General features: G+C 33.7%; 1 protein-coding gene across 33 annotated transcripts in view; it reads left to right on the top strand.

The window, feature by feature from the left end:
- LOC18108790 (cysteine-rich receptor-like protein kinase 29) overlaps positions 1–16,879 on the top strand; it is a 91,471-nt gene that overhangs the window by 34,109 nt on the left and 40,483 nt on the right. For 3 of the 33 annotated variants that reach the window (XM_052445604.1, XM_052445601.1, XM_052445600.1), the window contains exon 2: positions 16,656–16,778. The exons of 28 other annotated variants lie outside the window; for them this stretch is intronic. In XM_052445604.1, the coding sequence (XP_052301564.1) occupies positions 16,656–16,778 (123 nt within the window). Of the gene's footprint in view, positions 1–16,391; positions 16,554–16,655; positions 16,779–16,879 lie in introns of all 33 variants that reach the window. 2 more of the 33 variants (XM_052445603.1, XM_052445602.1) reach the window with 2 other exon arrangements.

Consider the following 16,879-nt stretch of genomic DNA (forward strand, 5'->3'; position numbering starts at 1 on the left):
AAACATGAAATTTTGACTTTGAATTTGATTTACGGTTGTTCCCGTAATATTTTTAGGTTGCAAGCATACAATAAGCTCAACCTAATTATTGATTAATAATGATTGTTTATTGATAATGGTCACTTTAATAAGCAGGCGAGGCTACCATGACAATACAAGTGATGTTAATATATGCTCATGAAAATTAAATTATCATTGGTTTGACAGGGTATGTTAAGTAATAATCAAGGTAAATAACCAATTAATAAAAAATGTTTCATAGGTTGTAACCTATTTTATCACAAATTTAGCTTCTTCTTTTTTTATCACAAATTCAGTCACTCTAACATTCATTGTGTTAGTATCCCTGTTCTTTTGAAGACTTGTCACATCAAATAAGTAAATTTATTTATTTTTTATTATAACCTATTTTTTTATGTTAATTTTTTGATATTTTTATGTAGTATATATAGTTTGTTTGTATATTTACTTGTTTTTTATGTTTCCCTATCCTTTTTCCTTGAGAAATTTATGGTATAAAGGTATAATTTTGTACTTGTTAGGGTTTGTTTGTGATTTTAAAAAATTATATTTATTTGTCATTTGATGAAATTGAGTTTGATTTTATAATATAGGCGTAATATAATGAAAAAAAAATGATGAGTTATTTGATGAAAACATTTCACAATTTAAACATTTTTTTAGTTATTATTTTTTATTTATTTTATGACTAGTTTTTTTTTTCAAGAAACATATAATACTTGATTGTATAAGAAATAGGGAGACGATTCTTCAACCCATCCAAAACTCAATTTGAATTATGGTTGGATGTTGAATCTACTAGTACGTATATAAATCAAGTTACAGTATTAATTTCTAACACTACGAACAAGGATATACAAGTGGGTTGAAGTGTCTTTGACCCTATAACCTCGATCGAGCCTGTAATCATCAGTCATCCATGTAATTGTACAAGAATAAATTCATGCTAAGACAACCCAACTTAGGGTTGAAGAAGCCAATCTAAGGAATAAATTGAATATCCTCGAGCAGTTGTTGGCATATCGATCTCACTAGTATCTATGTTCCACCTTGTTCTCTCATTTCTGGTAAAGATTCATTTTTGTCTCATTCTTTATATTTTATCCACTAGATAGATAAATTCTATTTAATAATATTTTTTTTTGAAATTAAGAATAAAATTTTTTAATTTTATTTTAATTCTGTTTTAATTTCTTAATTGCATTGTTTGTTTTATTTTAAAAAAATTATATATAATATTAATAGAATTACTGAAATAATATAAAATTCCAATAAAATTACCATTGTAATTCTCGAATTAATTTTAACGGTAACATTATTATTATAAACAAAATCATGCACCACGAAAACCAAAACCGAATGCTCGGGGCAGGGCTATGGCTTGGAAAATTTTAATTAATTAATTTTGATCTTTTATTTAATAGTTTTTTTTTTGTCCCTTTCGAAGTTTGGTTTTCTTATTCTATTTATGACCGAATTGATTGCTTGAGTGCTCTTCACTGCAGCTGGTTAAGGGAAGGAAAATGCATTTTGATTTTGATTTTAAATATAAATATAAATACACTAAGTATCACATCAATGAACATCCTATTGGGTTAAATTAGTTTTTTAATATGATATTAAAATCTTAATAATTAAATGGTTATTTCTATTTATTTTATAAAAATTAAATATAAAATGTGTGAGTCTATATAAATTTTAAATTTAAAAAAATTTTAAATTCCCAGTAGATAAAACATAGAAATTGGAGAGAAAAAAAAGTTCCCAATGTTTGAAATGCATTTGTTGTTGAGAAATGTAAAACCAAAAATTAATAAAGAACATCGACACAATATGGTGAAAAGAATGGTGTGAAAAGTTATCTGTGCATAGAATTGCTTTGTTGCTTGTATACGCCAACTGGATAAAGTCATCTTTGTTTTGAAAAAAAAGAAAGAAAAGAGGTATGACTTCAAAATCGTGAGATAACGATAGGGACGTCACGCGTCAATTAGAACCAGATTTTACTCCATTCGTTTTTGTTTTGAAATATCTAAAACATCTCCATGATTCCTTCCATGAATTGCGGTGCTATAACAACTCCTAAATTCGAAAAAGTTTAAATCTTAGTCCAATAATTTTGAAAATAATGTTTAATAATATTCTTCAATTTAAATTTTATTTTATAGGAAATACATGTTACACTTCAAACAAAATATTTAAAATAATAAAATAAGGTCTAAAATTTAAATTTATAATTGAAACTAAAAATCCATCCATTAAACTGTAAAATAAAATTACAACATATAAATATATACTAGTTACATGACCCGCGCGATGCCGCGGGTCAATTTTTTTTGCATAAAATATCAAAAAAAGCTAGGATCTAAAAGTGTTAGGTCTTTCTGCAAAACTATACCCAAGAGTCTTGTGTTTGGCTGCAACGCCTGACCTAAAAGTAATATTTATAATATTAATAACAACATTAAACTTGCATGACCCAAGTTTAAGTGGGTTTGGCTGCAATACCAGACTCAATAGCCTTGGACGTGGGTCTAGCTGCAAAGTAGTGTCATAAGCATAAAAACAACGAAAAAGCAAAAAGAAAAAAAACATTTCTCTAATTAGCCAAACCTAAGATAACTAAATAGAAAAAAAAGCATCAACCAATAACTAAATAGAAAATAATTTCATATTAATGAAATAAATTAAATAAAAAAATATTAATTCAAAAGAAAAAATAACAGAAAAAAAAACTTATAAGAAGAAAAAGAAAAAAATTTTGAATTAACTGGGTTAACCCGTCAAACCTAAGATCCGTGTCATGAAAGTGTGATAACTAAATAGAAAAACATTTAACATCAACAAACTAAATAAATAAAATTAATTAAAAAAAAAGACATCAGCCTTTTCACCGTGGACTACACTGTGCAGTTCATAGTGAAAGGCATAAAAAGAAAAAAAAGCAAAAACAAAAACTAAAGGCATCAGTCTTTTTTATTGTGGATTGCATACAATATTAAAAGATGAAATTGGAAGAAAAAAAATCTGAATCAACTAGGTTAACCCGTCAAACCTGGGATTCGTGTCATGAAAGTGTGATAACTAAATAGAAAAAAAAAATTAATATTAATGAACTAAATTTAAAAAAATGATTAATTAAAAAGGAAAAAGCAAAGAGAAAAAACCTACAGGAAGAAAAAAACTAATGAAGAAAAAGAAAAAAAATCCGAATCAACTGGGTTAAACCATCAAACATGGGATCCGTGTCATGAAAGCCTGATAATTAAACAGAAAAAATTTAATATTAAGAAACTATAGAAAAAAAAATAAACTAAAGGCATAAGTTTTTTCACTGTGAACTGCACCATGCAGTCCACGGTAAAAGACTTAAAAAGGAAAAAAAAAAGGAAAAAAAAAAAACAAAGGCATACACGCCACGGGTTATTTTTTTTTCTTGCATAAAAAATATCAAAAAAGACTAAGATCTAAGAGTGTTAGGTCTTTCTGCAAAGATATACTCAAAAGCCTTGGGTCTAGCTGCAACGCTTGACCCAAGAGTAATATTTATAATATTAATAATAATATTAAACTTACATGGCTTAAGTTTAAGTGAGTCTGGTTGCAACACCGAACCTAAGAGCATTGGATGTGGGTCTGGTTATAAGGTCGTGTCATAAAAGTGTGATAATTAAATAGATTAATTAAAAAGAAAAAAACAAAGAAAAAAAACCAATAGGAAGAAAAAAACTAATGAAGAAAAAGAAAAAAATCTGAATTAACTGGGTTAACCCTTCAAACCAGATTAACCCGTCAAACTTGAGATTCGCGTCATGAAAGTTTGATAACTAAATAGAAAAATAAATTGACAGGTTTACCCAGAATTAACTGGGTTAACCTGTCAAACCAAGTTAACCCGTCAAGTCCGGGATACGTGTCATGAAAGTCTGATAATTAAATAGAAAGAAATTTAACATTAACAAACTAAACTAAACGAAAAAAATAAATTAAAAAGAAAAAAAATTTCGGATTAACTCATCAAATCAGGTTAACCCATCAAACCCGGAATCCGTGTCATGAAAGTCCGACAACTAAATAAAAAAAATTTAACATTAACAAAAAAAATTAAAAAAAAAACTCATTAAAAGATAAAAACAAAAAAAAATAAAAAAAAACTCAGCGTTTTATTTACTTTTTAGTATATATTATAATATAATAATTATTATAATAATATAATATATTAATAATAGGGAAAGTCTAAAAGGCGTAGGGAAAGCTACAGTACTTTCCCCACATCTTTTAGAGTATTGTTAATATATATATATATATATATATATATATATATATATATATATATATAAAGAAGTTAAAAAACCAAATCGAGATAGGGTTGGATGAAACACTCATTCATCTCTATACCTGTCTCGAATTAAATCAAATCATATATTTGCCTTTAGTTTGATATTGCTAAACTGAATAACAAATCCAATTCTATTAAATTAAATATATAAATATCCATAAGTTTCTAAGTGAATCAAATAAATAGCCATCTTAAGGCATTTTCACCCCTCATCAAAATGCCAAGAAACCACCAATTGTTTCTAGGTGGGAAGGAATTTAAGTGGTATCCATTGATCATTTATATATATATATATATGTTATAACACGAGAAAACTTGCGGATGAAGGGGGAGATAATATAGATATAAACAATATGAATAAGAGGGAGAGAATATAACTATTTTACAAAGGGGAAAAAGTACAAGTTTATATTGATTCTCTTTGTTAATGTCTCCAAGATAATATATTGAAAAATATAGGGGAGACTCATTTTTACATCTAAGTTTATATATTAATTGTCATCATAAAAAAGAGGATGATTGTTGACCTTTAAGTCACATATTAATATTCCTTTATATTTTAATGATAAAAATTAAATGAAAATTGAACTAATATTTTCATTGTTGAGAATAAGAATCAAACAGGTTTATTTAAAAAACATATCGACAAACATAATGGAAAGAAGTTCAAGAAGGAAGCAAAGTGAAGACTTAGAATTAAGTGTTTATTTTTACTGCTTTTGTAAATATTTATATCTTATATTGATAGTATAATTAAAATGAACTCATACACTTCACTCTATATGTATAGGATTGATATTAATTGAAAATTCACCAGGTTCAAACTATCAAATTCTGGAATTTAAGTTGACTCGATCAACCGCATGATTGAGAAACTATGTTGTGCACTAGCATGGGCTGCGAAGAGATTGCGTCAATATATATTGTATCATACTACGTGGTTAATTTCCAAATTAGACCCCATTGAGGTACATCTGTGAAAAGCCCTATTTATCGAGCCGAATTACTAGATGGCAGGTTCCATTGTCTGAGAATGAGATAGTATATATGACAAGGAAAACTGTGAAAGGGGGTGATATTGCTGATCACCTGGCTGACCATGCTATGGAATATTATGAGCCATTAAACTTTGACTTTCTTGATGAAGATGTGCTTTCAGTCGAGGAAGGGAAATCAGATTGGTGGATTATATACTTTGATGGTACTGTAAATGTATGTGGTAACGAAGCAGGTGCAGTGATAATCTCTACTGATAAGAAACAGTATCCGGTTTCAGTTAAGTTGCAGTTTAGGCGCACCAATAACACGACTGAGTATGAAGTTTGCATTCTCGGTTTAGAGGCTATATTAGAGCTGAATATCAGAAAGATAAATATGTATGGAGACTCAATGCTGATCATTTGCCAAGTAAAAAGAGAATGGCAAACCAAGGAAAAGAAGTTAAGGCCTTACCAAGAATACCTGTCTAAACTGGCTGGAAAATTTGAGGAAATAGAATTCACCCATCTAGGAAGGGAAGGAAACTAATTTGCTGATGCTTTGGCCACACTAGCTTCTTTGGCTAGAATAGACTTTGGGCACAAGGTACAATCGGTACACATTGATATCAGAAATAACCTAGTTCATTATTGCTCAGTCAAAAGAGAAATAGATGGAAACCGTTGTTACTATGATATCAAGAATTTCGTCCAAAACCAGGCATATCCCATGTGGGCATCCAAAATCGACAAGAAGACCTTGAGGAGGTTGGCAATGGATTGTTATCTTAACGGGGAGATTTTGTATAAGAAATCATCTGACGAGACTTTGTTGAGATGTTTAGATGAAGTTGAGGCAAAAAACACGTTACAGGAAGTCCATGAAGGGATTTGCTCAACCCATGCTAGCAGACACATGATGGCTAGAAAAATACAAAGGGCCGATTAGTTTTGGATGACATTAGAAAAGGATTGCGTCGACTATGTCTGAAAATGCCATAAGTGCCAAGTGTACAATGATAAAATCAACGCCCCTCCATTGCCTCTGTTTAACTTGACATCTCCATGGCCCTTCGTAATGTGGGGAATTGATGTGATTGGGTTTGTCAACCCAAAAGCCAGCAATGATCATAGGTTTATTCTCGTAGCTATCAATTACTTTACAAAATGGGTAGAAGCCGGGTCATTTGCTCATGTGATGCAAAAAGTGGTGAAGAAATTTATTGAAGGAGATTTGATCTGTCGATATGGTCCACTAGAAAAGATTATAATTGATAATGCCCATAACTTCAATTGCAAGATGATAATAAAACTCTGCGCTAGATGGAAAATCAAGCATTCCAATTCCTCACCGTATAAGCCAAAGATGAATGGTGCAGTAGAAGCTGCTAACAAGAATGTCAAGAAAATTATTCAGAAGATGGTAGTCACCTACAAGGATTGGCATGAGATGTTGCCATTTGCCCTTCACGCGTACCGCACCGCAGTCTGAACCTCAATAGGAGCCACCCCGTACACTTTGGTATATGGAATGGAGGCGGTGATGCCTTTAAAAGTGGAAATCCCCTCATTAAGAGTATTGATAGACTCTGAGCTAGAAGAGGTAGAATGGGAAAAAGTTAGATATGAACAGCTGAATTTGATCAGTGAAAAGAGGATAGCTGCAATTTGTCATCATCAACTATACCAAAGAAGGATGGCCAAATCATATGACAAGAAGGTTCGACCTCGAGAATTCCACGAAGGAGATCTTATACTGAAGAAAATATTATGTTTACCAGGAGAAGATTAGAGTAAATGGGTGCCAAACTATGAGGGCCTTTACGTGTTAAAGAAAGCATTCTCGGGAGGAGCTTTACAATTATCTAGAATGGATGGAGAAGATCTAGTTAGACCTGTGAATCCTGACTCTGTAAAGAAATACTATGCTTGATGATTCCGTAATTTCCCAATCAATAAAATAAAGTTCGGCCATGAATTCTCTCTATAAGAACCTTTTCTTCATAAAGCGCATGATCTCATAGCATTTGAAATTTTTTACTTTAAAGAACTTTTTTTTACTTATGACTAAGGAATCATAATATGCTCAAGATGACTTTATCAATTCCCAAATTGGAGAGAACCAAACCAATTCTAAACTTGACATTTATTGAACACCACACTGAGGGCATGAAGTGCATGAAGTGCACATAGAGATACAAAGTGAACCAAAGCCCAACATTAACGGGTATCATCATAAAAAACTCTGAAACACCTTTATGAGAATTGAGTAAAACAAAGTATGATGATTGCATTGAAAGTTTTAGTTTTCATGAACAAAACCAAATCTTTTGAGTTTTCCTCTTAAAATAATAATAAAAGGCAATACTCAATGGAGCAAGAAAGGGCCCCGTAAGGAACCAGAGATCTGTTCACCAAGCATAAAAAGGATAGGAAATATAGCGCGTGGAGCATGTTCCAGTTCAAGAGGATAGGTCGGGCAAACAAATGGAAACAGGAGCTCGAAGAAGTCTACAATGAAAAGGGGGACCTATGTTTCCAAAATAGATAACAAAAACATGCATGTTATATTGTCATAACACTAACCTGGCAGGAAAGGTGTGATGAAAGCCAAAATAATTCTAAGTTTTTGGGAACCGCTGAGATGCAGAATCTCAGGTCAACAAAACTACGGAAAAAAATATGAATTGTGAACCAGCACTGCTTCATTCCTCAAGGCAAAATGATTTTCTTTTAAAGTTCAAAACAGGCAGGTCACTCGATATTGAGATTATTTTTTAAAAAAAGCGTGGAGTTTTTCTAAAAATCTTAAGATGGGCAGGTCACCCGATATTGAGACCATTTTTTAGAAAAAAGCGTGGGGCTTTTCTAAAAATCTTAAGATGGGCAGGTCACCTGATATTGAGACCATTTTTTTTTAGAAAAAACATGGGGTTTTTCTAAAAATCTTAAGATGGGCAGGTCACCCGATATTGAGACCATTTTTAGAAAAGCGTGGAGTTTTTCTAAGAATGTTTTTAGATGGGTAGGTCACCTGATATTGTGACCATTGGTTTTAGAAAAAGAGTGGAGTTTTTCTAAAAATTCTTAAGATAGGCAGGTCACCCAATATTGAGACTATTTTTAGAAAAGTGTGGAGTTTTTCTAAGAATTGTTTTTAGATGGGCAGGTCACCCGATATTGAAATCTTTTTTAGAAAAGCATGGAGATTTTCTAAGAATTTTTAAGATGGGCAAGTCACCCGATATTGTGATCATTGGTTTAGAAAGACGTGGAGTTCACTCGATATGGGGACCATTGTTTAGAAAAAACAGTGAAAATAAAAAATTTAGGAGACATCTTTAGGAAAGCATAGATTTTTGATGTGTTATCAACCAATTTATCTTTACAAAACTTGCTACGCAAAGCACTTAACAAGTCCGGGCTTCGCAAGTTTTGTAAAGAGGGGGCATATGTTGTTATCCATTTTTGGGTCCAGCCCAAAGAAGAGGGGCCAAGCCGTGGCCAGACCCAAAGAGAAGAGGGGTCCTGGCCGACCCTAAAAGGGGCCAAGCCATGGCCGGCCCCAAAGGCAATTGGGTCGAAGGTCGACCTAAGGAGAAATGTGTCCTGCCACCCTAAAAGGAGTGGGTCTTGGTCGGCCCTAAAGGAAATTGGGCCGAGGGTAGACCCAAGGACAAATGGGTCCTGCCACCCCCAGAGAAGTGGGTCTCGGCCAGCCCTAAAGGCATTTAGGCCAATGCTAGACCCAAGGAGAAAAGGGTCATGCCAGCCTCAAAGAAGTGGGTCTCAGCTGACCCCAAAGGCAATTTTTGGGGTCTTTAGTTGAACATAAATCATCGATAGCTGGGAAGAGAAGGACCAAGTTATGACCTATGAGAAAATGGGTCAAGACTGACCCCAAAGTTAAATGGATCGCGACTCACCCCATAAGAGCTAGGTCGTGACCCGCCCCTATATGAAACGGGTCAAGGGTAACCCAAACCTAGGTAATTAATTACGTCGCATGCAGAACAAACCAATGTTCTGTACGCAACGAACCCTACAAACCATTCTCGTTAGTTTTTCATCTTTGGTCCCAAGGCAATGACTTTGAACACCTCTATGCCAGCTGTGGAAGAATGCAGAGGGGAGCCGCACCATCATTTAATGGCTAGGATTCTACATGTGGAGAATAATTACTGAGATCAAAGAATCAATCAGAATATTTTGTTTTCCTAATTTGCTTTATTTGATTGCAAGTCACCTGAGATTGTATCCTAGATTAGTGTGTTTTGTTTCCTAAATAAAGCTGCGTAGAGGCTATATAAGCCTCGTGGGCTTACCTAAAAAGAAAGGAGAGAACAAGGGACAGAGGGAGAAAGGAGAAAAACCAGTAGAGACAGACAGAGGGAGAAAGGAGAGAACTAGTAGAGAGAGAAAACACAGAAATAAACTCAGGAGACAGACGACAACCAAGCAATAAAAGGGAGGGCTAAACATACGAAAACACTTATAAGATCAACCAGCAAGCCTTCACATCGCCTTCATCCTATCGGTTCTGTCCCCAGGTTTGTTCTCTTCGTCTCTATGCATGCATGTTTATTCCTTTTGCATTGTTACTGTTCAAGTGAATTATAATTCTCTTAAACAACAACCAAGTAGGAACGCGTAGGGGGGAAAGCCTATGCGTGCCTCTTGTTTGCCTAGCCGGGTCACTGGTTTGGGCAAGTGACCCGACTAGGTTAGCTGGGTCCAGCCCAGTCACATGCGCCGAGCTGGACCCTCCCCCAAAAAGGGTGAGATTATTTTTTCGTGTAGTTCTTTTATTTTATTTTTTGTTTGTAAAAATAAAAATCTTGTATTAAAATACCCGTTATCAAAACAAAAATAATAACACTTTGTTTTCGTGCATACGGCAAATACCCTAACATTGTTTTGAGCGTTCCTTTTTTGTTAAGAAAAAAACAAATATTCCAAGTTTAAAAGAAAATGTGTTTTAGCATGGATTTCTTAAACACAAAAATTATTTTCTTGCATTTTGAATTTTACAACATGTTTGGATTATTCACTGTTAATATTTGGATAAAAAAATCCCAAAGGGGTGAATATCCAAAATATTATTGGGAATAACTTGTTATTATTATTCACTGTTAATGTTTGGATAAAAAAACCAAGTGGTTAATATCCAAAATATTTTTCTAGGAATAATAAGTCATCACACATCCTTGAAAGAAGCCTCGATTATAATTGGGGACATTTCAATTTTTGGCTCCACAGTTTACGAGCCATGAAAATATGAATCAAACACAGATTTCAAGAGATCTGCATTGGTTCTCCTTGGTACTTTGTAGACATATTTTAAGTTATGATCCACATTGGCCAATGATTCTTTCTTTTTAGACTTTGAGCCCGAGTTTGTTCATCGTAGCAAATTTACCCTAGGAAAACTGATGGGATTAGAAAACATTAACACCATAGCAATTATAAGGCAAACCAAACACCAAGCAGCTTACCTTAGGTATGACGTATTAGGGGTGCTAAAACCTTCCCTTTGCGCAACCAGTCCCTTGCCTTAGAATCTCTAAAGACTAGTTAGGGTTCCTATTGACCATAATACTAGGTGGCGACTCCCTTTTTCATAAAATAATGACCCCAAAATTCATTCCCCGCTCCGGGAAGGGTCGCCGTGACGTCGCACTTTCACGAGGGTGCGACAACGTCAACACAAATTTGATGAATAATTACATAATCAAATTTGATTTTTTTAAAAATAATTCGGCAGCACCTCCCTTATATTGGAGACTACCCAAATTGTTCAAACCTGCAAATATTGACTAGATATATGCAATAACACTTAAAATTCAACAAAACAATCAAACACTCTATTATGCAATATATACAATATTGAGATTAATTAAATTTAATCTTATATATTCAATTAATATTTTTACGGAAAATTCAACAATAACAATTATAATTCAACAAAAAAATCAATCATTATTGTAATAATAACAATAAAATAGGCAACAAATTAATACAAAAAAATAAAAAATGCTTACTTTATTATGTTCAATACAAAAACAAAATAATATATATTGTTAACAAACCAAAGAAAAGATGAAAAATATAAAATCATAACAACTATTGCTATCCAATTTTTGACTCAATATTTGATAAATTTTTGAAAAACAAACAAAAAAATAGAAAAAACAACGAAAACCCAAAAAATACATTCTTTATATATTTATATCATTTTAGCATTTTCAGGGTCGTCTCAAAAGAATTTAAATTTCAAAGGTCTTTTGAACGCGTTCGACTTTTAACGCGTCATTTTTAAAATTATCGATTTTCCTCGTTGAGACGACGTTGATATTGCTCGTTTTTAAAAACAATGAAGAAAATTTTGAGAATAAGGGGGAAGAAAAATTTATAGGGAGAGGGGAGAAAAATTTAGAGGGAAGACACAAAAAGAAAATCCTAAAAATCCCTCTCTTTCATCTTCTCTAAGCCAGCCGCTGCACCCCTCCCTTTGCAAAAAAAAAAAAAAAACCAGAGAACCTCATTAAACCAACCGGCCACCACCTACTCCCTCCCAGCCTTCTCTCAGCCTCCCTGCACACTGACCTTCCTCCTTCTTCCTATATCTTATCTCTCACCTCTCAGCTCTTCCATCCCGTTGGCCAAACTTAAACCAGCCGCCTCCCGTCTCCATTTCCTCTCTCAGACAACATAGAGCCTCTCCCTTATAAACCCAGACATGTCTGCCTTCTTCCTCTCGCTTCCTCCTAACAACCCCATAATCATTCCTTCCCCAAACCGAACACAATGGCAACCCCCACTGTCTTCTTCATCTCCTTCAACCAGCCTCCAGCGGTAGCCACACAATGTTCCTTTCTCCAGCAGCAACATCTCGCTCCCCAAGCATCAGCATCTCCTTCCCCATCACAGTATCACCATCTCCCTCCTCCCAGCGTTGATTTCTCCACAGCAGATCTGCCATCTGAAGAAGAAGGAAAGAATAACAAACCAAGAAACAGACTCGAACGAATAGACTGCTTGTTGTGATTTTGTTGCTTTTGCAGGTGACATTGCTCCTCATCACCGGTAGAGAAGGTTATATGAGGAGGAAATCGTTCTAGATCCCTTTTTTTTTCAGGATTTTCTTGCGGCGGCGCGTGAACCTGCGCGCCGCCAATGATGGCCGCACATGGAGAAGATGCGCCACCATTATTCCTGCATTCCCAAAAGTCTTCCTCTGTAATTCTTGGATTTTTAGGGGTCTGTTTTGTAATTTTTACATGTTGGAATATGTATTTCAATTACTGTTATCAAGTTTATTAAAATCGCGTGTTAACTCGTAAAATCTTATGAATTTATGAGTCAACATGTATCTAACGTGTTAAATTAGACTAAAAAATCAAAACCAGTAAAATCAGACTTAACTCGTGCCAAATAGGTAAAATTGGTAAACTCGGTAAACTCTGTCCGATTTTACGAGTTTACTAAATTTGTAATGAACCACGTCAGGTCCAAATTTGGCCTTAAAATGCTTGTTGACTAGTTTTTGCAAGATTGAATATATCTTTCAAACCATATATTGGATAAAGTTGAAATTTTATAGGGAAATATTAGATACATGAAAATATATTGTGGTAAATTTTCAGGTCAAATGGAGTTGAAGAACATAATATTTCAGAGGATCACAGTTAGTAAACTAATATTGTCAAATATATCAAATAAGACCTTCGTGTATTGTTTGGAACATATTTAGAGCTACCAGTGCAATTTTGCTTCAATTAAAGTTGGGATAGAAACTAGACATCTAAAACTTTTCAACCATATATCGTAGGCCTAATAATTTATCCAAACAAGAGAGAACGGCATGTTTGAAATCAGGACTCAAATCTGCCAAGAATATACAAAAATTGGAGATTCAGGCTACATGGAGGAATTTTAATATGAAGACTTTTTTATTATTTTACTTATTTATTTTTAAATAATTATTTTTAATTTAAATTTTTTTTCAGCGCATTAGACATTGTTTAGGGGTTTATTTTATTATTGAATTTATTTTATCTAATTACTAATTTAAACTCATTAGCTTGCAACCCAAAAGGGGTCTATTAAGACTTATTGTGATGGGAACAACCAGGTTGTCACTAGGTTTATGTACGCTTCCTACCTTCTAGTGGTTCCCATGTATTGAGACTTTTTATTTCTCCATATCATTAATTTATTGATTCATACTATCTATCTCTCTCATTTTATTTAGATCACTCATTGATTATAATATTGTCGACTTATTTTATCAGATTTTAATGCAATTTAATTTCTTGTTTAGAATTATCAATATATAATTACTTATAAAAAGCTCTTGCTAAAATAAAAGAGGATTTCAAACAAATATGATATAGAGACTATTTCAAACAAACTAGAAATCATAAATCATATCATACTCTAAGTTATGCTAATTTTAATCTTCATATTCTAGCACTAGAGCATTAATTCTTATACTCACTACACATAAACACTTTCAAGTATTCTAAGTGATATTAAATGAGTTATAGAGATACAAGCTTCAATTGTTTTTTTTTGTTTTTTTTTTACAGTAAACAAAATCATCCTTGTAATCCTTTGAGAGTTATGATAAAACTCTTGGCATTGGTGAGGTTTCGTCACTAATGGAAAATCTTTAAGAGTGCATATTTTCAAGTGACAAAAAAATCTTGGAGAGGAAATATCTTCAATTGGTGTAAAGATTTTGGTGTGTATTCATCAAATGACTGTTGTACTCTTTGAACTTGAACTAGTGAAAAAATACAATACTCAAGTACAGTTTGGTATTTGAGGAGTTGATGTAGGCTTGTCCAACTATGTTAAAAATAAGTTTGCAATTTCTATCCTTATATTCTTTATTTTAAACACTTTAATTATTTGTTGGTTAATTGTTTTTATTTGAATTAATTGCAATAGTTGTTATTATTAGTGATACACATAATCCCCCCAGATGTATTGTTGCTTTATTTCCAGAACAACACAAAATTGCTTGGCACCTTAGCCTAAGCCCTTTCTTTTTTATTTAGTCCTAATTATCTAACAACTCTTCAATTTAGACTCTAATACAACCCAACACAAGCCTCGTGCAGGGTTAGCCAAGGAGAGAATAAGGATAGGGGGGGAAATGTTTAAGATGACACTTCTTGGTTATGCCTTTTACTCGGGTCGTGATTTTTGCTTTTAGCCCATGTTGGTTGGTCAAGGGATGATTTGCTTGGTCTCCACCTAAAAATAAAACTAGAAAATATATCATGCTGATTTTTTTTTAATTAAGCCTACCCATGTTTTTATATCATTTAGGATACCTTTAGACCTTATAAATGAATTTGGTCATTTTCGATCAATTTCCACACAATCAATTTGGTCTCCTTTTCTTTTCGTTTTTACGTTTGAGAAAACATTGTACTCAGGTTTTCTTTGTACGTTATGATATTGTAACTAATGTTCACTAATACAAAAAAACTTGCAAGAAGATTAGCGACACCTCAAGTCGGTGCCCACAACAAAGCGCTAGAAATCGAACAAGTTAAAACTAATTTTATAATGTTAACTACGACCATGCTAGTGATTCCGATATTCTCTAACGTGTTGTTTATAGTGATTAATTAATGACATTGTTTTGCTATTCCAACGTCAAAGTTTTGAAATTCTAACACAGTGTGGGACATCCGGTAAGTCTTCAAACCAAACAAGAAGTTAGTATGGGACGAAAAAAAAAACAGCTCTATGTGACTGAGTCTATTGACTTTTTTTTTTTTTTTGTGTCACAGCCAATGTGTCTATGTCTTCCACGGAGTCTTTGAAGAATTTTAAACAGTCTAAAGGCAATTAAGCAGTCAGAAATTGGGAACCACAAGTAAAGTCGCCATTTCACACTGTGATACCGATCATTTCCCACCCGCTACCTTTGCCGTAAAACTAAAATGCAGCCTAACTACAAAATAAATAAATAAATAATAGAAAGAGTAATCACTTGAATTTCTCTAAGAAAATTGGGACCACAAGTAAAGTCACTGCAATAGAAAATGAATAAATAATAAAGGCACAAAGAAAATTAATCACTTGAATTTCTCTAAGAAAATTAATCACTTGAATTTCTCTAAGAAAATCCCACGATTTAACCTCAAAACTTCTTGATCGATTCTTACGCGGAAAGTCAAGATATATAGTACTTTCCAATAGATGGCACCATCGAAATTGCTACCTCTTTTTTTGTCCTAAATTCGTTGACAAATTGGCCATGCCAATGTGGCCAATAGCCTCTTGGTATATAAAATACCATCTATGCAAGGGATTTCTTTCACGAAGAAAGAAATTGTGAACAGAAGTTAATATTTCCTCTGATGAAATGGGTTCTAAAACTATCGTCTCTCTTCTTTTTCATGTTATTATCATAAGCATCACTCTTACCGGTGCTGAAGTCTGTTATAACACAGGAAACTTTACAGCTAATAGCACCTATGCAAAAAACCGAGACCTTGTTCTCCGTTCACTAGCTTCCAATGTCACAGCCAATGGGGGTTTCTATAATACTACAATAGGTTTAGGCAATGACACAGTTTATGGTCTTGTGTTCTGTATGGCTTCCGCATCAGCTGAAATTTGTTCCAGCTGCGTCAATTCTGCTATTCAAACTCTCATGGCAGCATGTCCAAACCAAAAAGAAGCAATTTCATGGGGAGGGAATCCACTTCCATGTATTGTACGCTATGCGAATCGTTATTTTTTTCGATCACTTGAGCCATCTCCTACTAGCGCTTTATATAATACGGGTATCCTTGACGCAACTTCTAGACAGTTTGATCAATTTTGGAGTGGTTTGGGAGAAACGGTAAGAAACGCTTCCACGGGCTCATCCAGGCTTATGCCAGCAGTTGAGACAGCAGACCTACCATCCACTCAAAAAATTTATGTATTTATGCAGTGCACTCCTGATGTATCACCGAGTAATTGCAGTGTTTGCCTACAACAATCCGTAGATTACTATACAAGTTGTTGCTACGGGCATCAAGGAGGTATTGTCCTGAAACCAAACTGTGTTTTTCGGTGGGATTTGTATCCCTTCTACGACTTATTTCCTCAAGTAACATCTCCACCACCATCTCCATCTCCATCTCCACCATCTCCTCCATTTGTTATTAGTTCTCCTCCGCCAACCAATACCACAATCAGGAAAGGTAGGCTAACTTCTTTTTCTATACTGAAATTATTTCACTTGTTTCACGGTTTCCAGTTTCAGCTTCTGTAATTTCTATCTTAAACATGGCTGTGCTTGGCAGGGAAGGAGAATACTGCTTCTCGGACAGTTATTGTTACCATCGTCCCTACATCTATCTTCTTGGCACTTGTTATCCTCATTCTCACCATTTTCCGTTTTAGGAAGCCAAAGCAAGAGGTCAAAAGTAATTTATTGCTTATTGGTTCTTACATAATAAACAGCTTGGGTTCATTGATACGAATCAAATTCACTAGATAATTTGTTTTTCTTCCAAGCATCCTACAA

The sequence above is a fragment of the Populus trichocarpa genome, chromosome 11, assembly GCF_000002775.5.
Source record: "Populus trichocarpa isolate Nisqually-1 chromosome 11, P.trichocarpa_v4.1, whole genome shotgun sequence".
Lineage (NCBI taxonomy): Eukaryota > Viridiplantae > Streptophyta > Magnoliopsida > Malpighiales > Salicaceae > Populus > Populus trichocarpa.